Source organism: Otolemur garnettii, unplaced genomic scaffold (assembly GCF_000181295.1).
Source record: "Otolemur garnettii isolate 467f Iridium unplaced genomic scaffold, OtoGar3 scaffold00006, whole genome shotgun sequence".
NCBI classification, from domain to species: domain Eukaryota; kingdom Metazoa; phylum Chordata; class Mammalia; order Primates; family Galagidae; genus Otolemur; species Otolemur garnettii.
Genome location: NW_003852401.1, coordinates 8,560,094 through 8,569,579, shown reverse-complemented (window position 1 = coordinate 8,569,579; position 9,486 = coordinate 8,560,094). Strand labels below are relative to the sequence as shown.

Sequence of the window (9,486 nt, the reverse complement as noted above, 5' to 3'; positions counted from 1 at the left end):
TGGGGATTCGAACCCGCCACCTTAGGTGTATGTGGCTGGCGCCTTAGCCACTTGAGCCACAGGTGCCGAGCCAACCTGAAACTCTTGAGCTTAACCAGGGTTCCCACTGTCCCTCAGACCATTGGAGGGCCGGACTGTGGCCCCGGGATGAGTTGGCTACTAAGCAGGACAGGCAGTGGTGGCAAAAACACCTGGCTGGCCGGATAAATGTCCTTGGTGGGCCACATGTGGCCTGCCGGCCGCAGTTTAAAGACAACTGGCTTAAGCAATTTTCTTGCCTTAGCCTCCCAAGTAGCTGGGACCGCAGGTGCCTGTCACAACGCCTAGCTGTTTTTTTTTTTGTTGTTGTTGTTGAAGTTGTCGTTGTTTTAGCTGGCCCTGGCCAGGCCAGGTTCAAATCCCCTAGCGCTGGTGAATGTGGCCAGTGCCCTACCCACTGAGTTACGGGTGCCACGCTATCTGAATGACTTTAAAATTAAGTTGTCTACAACATGGATAAACCTTGGAAACATTGTGCTAAAAGGTCTTACATGATTACTTATATGATTCCATTTATAAGAAATGTCCAAAATAGGCAAATCTGTAGAGACAGAAATTAGATTAATGGTTGCCTTGGCATGAGGGTTATGGGAGTGTTGGGGTTTGAGGGGGTATGGGAATTTCTTTTTGAGGTGATGAAAATGTTTTAAAATTGATTGTAGTGGTTGTTACACAGCTCTGAATTTAATAAAAACTACTGAATTGTAGCCTTTATATGAGTAAATTGTATGACCTCTGAATTATATTACAATAAAGCTATTTTTAAAAAAGTCATGTTTTTATGTGTTTACAAAATAAAATTCCTTGGAATCTAAAAAAAAGTCATGGTATAAGTTTGCAAGCAAGCCCTTTTACCTCTGTTTTTAAAAATCCTTTTCTTATATTTGGTCTTTTGGTTTTCCATACAAATTTTAATATCATCTTGGTAAACTTCACACAAAATTATGTTGAGATTATGGTTAGAATTTGTTGAATTGGTAGATTAATTTGGAGGCAAATGATACTTTTAGACAAAAAATCTCCTTAGCCATGAATGTGGCATTTCACTTCATTAATCTTTAAATAAATTTTTCAGTAAAGCTTGTGTTTTTTCAAAAAGATCATGCATATCTTTTGTTGATTTATTTATTCCTAAATACCTTATCATTTTCATTGCTATTGCAAGTGGTATTTTACATTACATTTTCTACTTGTTAGTTGCTGGGGTTGAAAATGTGTTAATTTTTGTGAGTGATCTTGTATCTAGCAATTTAGTTGACAGTGTGTCTGTAGTTTTCTGCCTATAAGCAATAATCTACCATCCTTATATATTTTTAAAGTTTTTGTCTTAATATTTTGGCCAGAATTGCTAATGTGTGATGTTGAATAGAAGTAGTAATAGCTGGTACCTTGTCTTATTCCTAATTTCTAAGGGGTGCCTTGAGTAGTTGATCAGCATGTGTGATTATTGCTTTATAACACAGATTGACATCTGGCTCAAGGCCTGTTTTTGTAAATAAAGTATTATTGGAATACAGCTGTGTTCATTCATTTGTATATGTGCATGACTGCTTTCATGCTATAACAGCATATTTGAATAGTTGTAACTGAGACAGTATGTCCTCAAAGCCCAGAATATCTGTATTTACTGTGTGGTCCTTTGAGGGCTTGCCAGCTCCCTGCTTTATGGTGTTGATTGCTAAAAATCATAAATAGTTATTGAATTTTATAAATACTTTTTTCTTTCTACTTAACTAAATTTTATATTGTATAAAATGTATAATTTTATATTCTTTAATGGTTCCCCTTAATATTTTAACATGAATACTTAAGGCTTAAAATTAATATTTTACTCTCTCGTAGAGTTTAAAATACTTGAATAGATTTAAATTGGCAATGTCTCTTTACTTTTTTTTTGTTTGGAGACAGAGCCTCAAGCTGTCGCCCTGGGTAGAGTGCCGAAGCATCACTGCTCACAGCAACTACCTACTCCTGGGTTCAAACTATTCTCCTGCTTCTGCCTCCCAAGTAGATGGGACGACAGGCGCCCGCCACAATGCCCAGCTGTTTTTTGTTGCAGCCATTATTGTTGTTTGGCAGGCCTGGGCTGGATTCGAACCTGCCAGTTCAGGTGTATGTGGCTGGTGCCTTAGCTGGTTGAGCTACAGGCACTGAGCCAATATCTCTTTACTTTTATTAGTATAAAAACAATGACTTTTTACAATTGTTAGCCTCTTTTTTTTTTTTTTTTTTGAGACAGAATGTCACTTTGTCACCCTTGGTAGAGTGCCATGGTGTCATTGCTCACAGTAACGTCAAACTCATGCGCTTAAGCGACTCTCTTGTCTCAGCCTCCTGAGTAGCTGGGACTACTGGTGTCCGCCACAATGCCTGGCTGTTTTTTAGAGATGGGGGTCTCTCTCTTGCTCAAGCTGGTCTCAAACTCATGAGCTCAGGCAGTCTACCCACCTCGACCTCCCAGAGTTCTAGAATTACAAGTGTGAGCCACTGTGCCTGGCCTAAGATGTAATTTTTGAAGCTGTACTTTAGATATCCTTGACTCCAATATTGAAAATCTGTGTTGGAGAATTAGAAAGAAGTGATCCAATTTGACTGAAGTCAGTTGAAATGAACTTACTTGAAAACTACTTATTGAAACTGCCTGTATCAATTGTAATGGTAATAAAAACATTCTTTTCGTTTTCTTTTTTTATTTTGACATAAAATTTTGTTCAGTAAAAGCATATTGTGAATAAAATAATTACTATGTTAATAATGAATTTATTAATTTTATTCTTATTTAATAGATCAGATGAAAAGAAGAACATGAACTGGAAACAGCTTCCCAAAAAGCCTTGCAAAAATCTACTTAGTACCTTAAAGAAATTGTATCCTCAGCTATCTTCAGGTAAATGTAAGGAAAAAGGAATATTTTTAATGAAAGAATGTAAATGTATGCAAGAAAATTCTTCTTAAATTTAAACATAATTTTATTCTCATTAAAAAGACTCATTACTTAAAATTCCAAGTCAATATTATTCATAATTTTTTAAGCATATTCTCTGTGCCCTGCCTTCTTGAGCCTCCCTGCTAGCCTTTGTCAGTGATCTCTTATTTATTTATTTATTTAATTAAATCATAAACACATAGAGTGATCTCTTTATGTTACTGGAGATTGGAATTTTAAGAAGTCATGGGCTTTATTTTGTCTATTTCCTTAATTGACCAATCATTCTAGATATTACTTTATATATTAATGCCATTCTCTGTATTTATTTTGTCAGTTCACCGAAAAACTCAAGAAGGTTCAGCAATTGAGATGACTCCAATTGAAGCAGATTTCTCCTGGCAAAAGACGATGACACAACTTGAGATGGAAATTCAAGAGGCATTTTTACGCTTTATGGCATCTATTTTAAAAGGATATAGAACATATCTCAGACCAATAACAGAGGCTCCTTCAAATAAAGCCACAGCTGCTGATTCATTGTTTGATCGACAGGGTGAGAAGCATGAAAATAAACTACAATTGCTTTTTATTGAATTGAGAAGTATTTCCTTTTCGATCCTGCTACCAAGAAATATTTACTATTTAAGTTCTTAGGAATTCATACTCAAGTATAATTACACTCTCTGTATTATAATCTAGCATTCTGAGTAGAAACAAGTTGCTAGCATCTATCTTTACTTTGTGTTTGTCTTGTGTCCAAATTTTTTCTTCTTAGAAGGATGTCAGTTTTACTGGCTCAAGGCCTGGCCCATCCTCATTACTTCATTTGAATTTAATTACCTCTTAAACAACCCTGTCTCCAAATACAGTAGAATCTTTGTAAGTTGACCACCCAAGGGATTGTAAGAAACTGGTCAACATACAGAGATGGTCAACATAAGGAACTAGGTCTACTGTACTGATAATGTACCATGTGCTATGTATCTAGTCTATGAATATTAGGTCAACTTAAGTAGGTGGTCAGTGTAGGGAGGTAGTCTACTAATGGGGGGGGGTTTCTACTGTAGTTACATTCTGAAGTATGAGGGGTTAGTACTTCAACATATAAATTTTGGGGAGATACAATTTGTTCCGTAACGACATGTTTGAGAATAAAGATAAACTGGTACAATTTGACCAGAGTGATGAACTTTAGCAGTATTATGGAAAATATGGCTACAAAAAAGATTGGGGCTCAGATTGTGGATAGTCTTAATGCCAGACTGTGAGTTTTCCTACTGGGCTATAGTGGGGCATTAGTTCATTCTGTCTCTCTCTCTCTCTCTCATTTTTTCTCCATTAACAAAAGGAATTTAGAAAGATATTTACTCATTTCCTGAGGCCTGAGGATTTTGTTGTAAACAGAGCAGCATTTGGTGTATTAGGGGACGCAGACATCAGACAATAAAATAATACAAGGACTAATTACATTTTAGTAAGTATTGAGGGAAAAGATTGGTTACAGTAAGAGTGCTAGCAAGGTCAGAGAATGCTCCTTGAAGAAATAACAATTAAGGGTGGACCTAAAAAAGAAATTAGCTAGGGGTTTGAGGTCACCTTTTTTTTTTTTTTTTGAGACAGAGTCTTCCTTTGTTACCCTCTATACCCTGTAAAGTGCAATGGCATCGTAGCTCATAGCAAGCTCAAACTCTTGGGCTCAAATGATTTTTTGGCCCTTCCCAAGTAGCTGGGACTATAGGTGTCTGCCACAATGCCTGGTTGTTTGTTTTTTTTTTGGGAGACAGAGCCTCAAGCTATCCCCCTGGGTAGAGTGTTGTGGCATCACAGCTCACAGCAACCTCCACCTCCTGGGCTCAAGCAAGTCTCCTACCTCAGCCTCCCAAGTAGCTGGGACCACAGGCACCCGCCACAATACCTGGCCATTTTTTTGGTTGCAGCCGTCGTCGTTGTTTGGCAGGCCCAGGCTGGATTCGAACGCGCCACCTTAGGTGTATGTGGCTGGTGCCTTAGCCACTTGAGCCACAGGTGCCCAGCCAATTTACTCATTTTTAAAGGTACTTTAAACTAAATTCCAAACAGGATATTGTTTTTCCCATAAATTTTTATTTTTTTTTTAGAATTTCTTGGATGTATATTTGCTTTTGGCTAATTGTATCATTATGTTATTATTAAATAACATTTCCTCTATCTCCTGTATTTTTTGTAAACTTGTGGTAGGATCAAGAACTGCAGTATCTGCTTGGTGCCTGTGGCTCAAGTGGCTAAGGCATCAGCCACATACACCTAAGGTGGTGGGTTCGAATCCAACCCAGCCTGCCAAACAACAATGATGGCTGCAACCAAAAAATAGCCGGGTGTTGTGGTGGGCGCTTGTGGTCCCAGCTACTTGGGAGGCTGAGCCAGGAGACTCGCTTGAGCCCAGGAGATGGAGGTTGCTGTGAGCTGTGATGTAATGGCACTCTACCCCGGGGGATAGCTGTCTCAAGAACTGCAGTATACAGTAGAAATACAATGTGAACCACATATAATTTTAATATTTTAGTAGCCACAGCAAAAGAAAGTAAGAAGTAGGGGAAATTAATATTAACAATTTATGTTCTCTAATATATTCAAAACAGAATTTTGGATATAATCAAATTTTTTAAATTATTAATAAAATCTTTTACTTTCTTTTCTTCATACTAAGTCTTTGAAACCTGGCATGTATTTTATATTTAACAGCATGTCTCAATTTGGATCTGTAATACTTCAAGTCCTAAATTGCCACCTATGTGTAATGGTTACTGAATTAAACCATGCAGATCTGGAGGCTTGATTAGATCAGGTTAAGTTCTCTTGGCAAGGAGTACTAAAACACGGTGCTCACCGCATTTACCACTACCTATTGTATCAGACTGACAGGCCCATACAAGTTGGGCTGTCCCACTTTTAGAGCCTCTAGGGTTAAGTGTTAGTAATCTCATTCATTCATTATAGTTTCTCCATCAACTTTCACATAATTGTTTTGCAGCCTTTGCTAATCATTTCATAGATTGATTAGAAAAAGGGAAAAAAAAACTTTTTATTACTACTTGTGGAAAATAATTTATTTCTATATCATTTAAGCATTTTTCTACTAGTTAGTATCTCAGAGCGGTGGGAATGAGGGCCACAGCATGTAGATCACCCCAAGGCATCAAAAAAATAAAGACTGGAGAGAAAAGTGGCTCAAAAACAAGACTTGAAAAGGGTTGTTCTGTATTTTACAGGCTCTTTTAGTGTCAGTAATGATTTTAGTCTTTATACTGAAAGTAATTGGAAGCCTGTGAAGGATATTTAAGTAGACAATAGTATCAGATTTTCATAAAAAAAAAAAAATCTCCTTGGGTTCCATGTAGAGGTTTCATTGGAAGCATTGTATTAACTAATAAGGAGGTTAATGCATTGGTCCAAGTGATAGAGATGGTCAGCATTTGGTGGTGGTTGTGTGAATGGAAGAGTGACTTTTAGGAGGTAGATTGAAATAGAACTTGGCGATCGAATATAGAATATAAACTAGAGGAAGGGCAGGGTACAGCGGCTCATGCTTGTAATCCTAGCATTCTGGGTGGCCAAGGTAGGAGGATTGCTTGAGCTCAGGAGACTAGCCTCAGCAAGAGTGAGACCCCCATCTCCAAAAAAGATAGAAAAATTGGCAGGACATAGTGGTGCACCCCTCTAGTCCCAGCTACTTGGAATTCGGAGGCAGGAGGATCATTTGAGCCCAGGAGTTTCATGTGAGCTATGAACTGTCTAATGGGAAAAACAAAAACAAAAATAGTAGCTAGAGATAAGGAAGAGCACCTTTGAGGTTTTTGTCTTTAACAACCAGGTAAATGACCATGTCCTTTATTAAGTGAAACAGCAGAAAAAGGAGAAAAGGATCTAATTATTGTTGAGGAAGTTTCTAAAATCTTAGAAATCTTTTCTAAGATTTTGTAAAAGAAAGACTATGCTGATGAGAAGTAGCTAATGGAGGTAGTGATTTGTGCGGAGAACATTGGAAGGAGCTAGAATCCTAAGCTCATGTAATGAGCTTATCTTTACATAGGAGGAGGGACGTATCCATTATAAAAAGACAGAGGAAGGTAGCTGCAGATTCACAGATTCTGTAGTGAAATAGATGTAGGTAGTTCCCATTTAAAGATCTTTTTTTTGTGTGCAATATAATGTATGATCATTTGGGGATGGGGGGGCCAGGGCATGGAGGGAGAGCATTTAAAAATTGGAAATACTGTAGTTGTAAAAACATGTGTAGAGAGAAACTAAATTGATTCCAAAAATATTAATAAGGTTTCTGGTCAGGGATGAAGGCATAAGTGCTTTTGATCTGTTCCCTTAACTTGTGCTAAGTCACACTAATGTACATCAGAGAAAGTAGGAAGTATACTCCTCCAGGGCTGGGTTAGGTGAGGTGGGTTTGTCTAAAAAGATAAAAGAGCAAAAGTGTTGAGAGTAAGAAAATAATTGAAATGATGAACGTGAACATGGAACCAATGTTGGATGGGAGGGAGGTATAGGTAGAGGTAAAATGGTCAGTGGGTTGGAGAGTTAAGTGAGTACCGCACCCCTAAACCCCAAACCCCAAATGGCTGGTAGAAGTAAGCAAACCAGAAATGCAGGGTTAATGGGGCTAAGAATGATGTGAAAATTAGAGATTTAGGAGACATGGCTGTTTGAATGTTAGTAAGGAAAATTCAGGAAGTATGGCTGTGTAGAAGTTGATGATTGAGGTGTTATAGGCCATAGGATCATTGAAAATCAAGGAATTAAGAACCCAAAGTATTTCCTGGTTTGTGAGGAAGAATGATGATGCTAAGAATTCTTAGAAAGGAGGAGACCTTGAATCAAATCCCCTGGTCTTCAGTGAATGAAGAATAGTGTGTCCCTGAAGTCAATAGATAACCACAGTTAATAGAGGAAAGGGTGGAATAGTCAGGTGTTTGAAACTTAAATAAGTAGAAATTTGTCTAAGACAATATGGAAATAAAAGGTCTGGGGGCATTGCCGAGGAAGAACATGGACCCTTAGGAGATTGAACAGTGACTCAAAAGTATGTAGAGTATCAGAGAGAAGTTTCTACCTAGAGCTGTAGGGCTAGAGGTTCCTCATAAGGAATTCAGACTTCAGTGAAAAGGTTCATGGTTTATGTTTTGATTCTTTTTTTTGGTTATAGGCAGAAGGAGCTGTATGTGATTACTACAGATTGAGCATTTCTCACCTGAAAATCTCAAATCTAAAATGCTTCAAAATCTGAAACTTTTGAATGCTGACATGACATCACAAGTGGTCAATTCCACACATAAGTACTTAGTACAAAGTTTGTTTCATACACAAAATTATTTAAAATAATGAAATGAAATTACTTTCAAGTTATGTATATAAGGTATATGCGAAACATAAATGGGTTTCCTGTTTAGAGTTGGGTCCCATCCCCAAGATATCTCATTATATATATGCAAATAATTAAGAATCTGAAAAAAATCCCAAATTCTGACACTTTTGGTCCCACACATTTTGGATGAGGGATACTCAACCTGTAGAAGCTTCTCTAAATGTGGATATATATATATGTAAAGAGAATGTAATGTAGGTAACACCAGGTTTTAAATGTTTACTATAATGTCTAGCTCCACTTTGAAGTTTGAATTTAATTGTGATTTTGTTTTCTTCAGGATTTTTAAAAAGTCGAGATCGTGCCTATACAAAATTCTATACCCTTTTGTCCAAAACACAGATTTTTATTCGTTTTATTGAAGAATGTAGTTTTGTAAGTGATAAAGATACTGGATTGGCATTTTTTGATGACTGCATAGAAAAGGTAAAAGTTTGTCCTTTATACCAATGTTAAGAAAAACCAATGTTAAGGAAAAGTTTGGCTTACCTGTATAATCATCATTAGTATCGTTAGTCCAAAGTGATCTGAGCAAGACAGTAGAGGGGTGCTGTGTGTTTGTTTGTTGATTCAGAGCTTAATATAAGAATTCTTTTTCTGGTAGTATCAAGTTTCTACACAACCCTTCAAAGAGCTGTTTTTCCCTTTGAATTTTACTTGGTTTTGTAGCTATTAAGTACTAGAAACATTTCAGTAAGCCTCTTAAATCTTAAATCTTCATATTAACGAGACTTAGTTTTATGATTTAATTTGATGTGGGTTTTTCAAATTAAAAAATTTAGTTTTAGGGCGGTACCTGTGGCTCAGTGCCTAGGGCATTGGCCCCGTATACCAAGGGTGACAGGTTCAAACACAACCTCAGCCAAACTGCAACAAAAAATAGCTGGGCGTTGGGGTGGGTGCCTATAGTCCCCATCTACTCAGGAGACTGAGGCAAGAGAATCACCTAAGCCCAAGAGTTGGAGCTTGCTGTGAGCTGTGACATGACAGCACTCTACTGAGGGTGATAGAGTGAGACTCTGTCTCTAAAAAAAAAAAATTGAGTTTTAGTCTGGGCAAGGTGGTTCACACCTATCATCCTAGCACTCTGGGAAGCCGAAGCAGG

General features: G+C 37.5%; 1 protein-coding gene across 2 annotated transcripts in view; it reads left to right on the top strand.

Annotated features, from left to right (window-relative positions):
* DENND4C (DENN domain containing 4C) overlaps nt 1–9,486 on the top strand; it is a 76,625-nt gene that overhangs the window by 11,446 nt on the left and 55,693 nt on the right. For both annotated transcript variants that reach the window (XM_023508169.1, XM_023508170.1), the window contains exons 5-7: nt 2,826–2,926; nt 3,303–3,521; nt 8,662–8,807. In XM_023508169.1, coding sequence (XP_023363937.1) covers nt 2,826–2,926; nt 3,303–3,521; nt 8,662–8,807 — 466 coding nt within the window. The remainder of the gene's footprint in view (nt 1–2,825; nt 2,927–3,302; nt 3,522–8,661; nt 8,808–9,486) is intronic.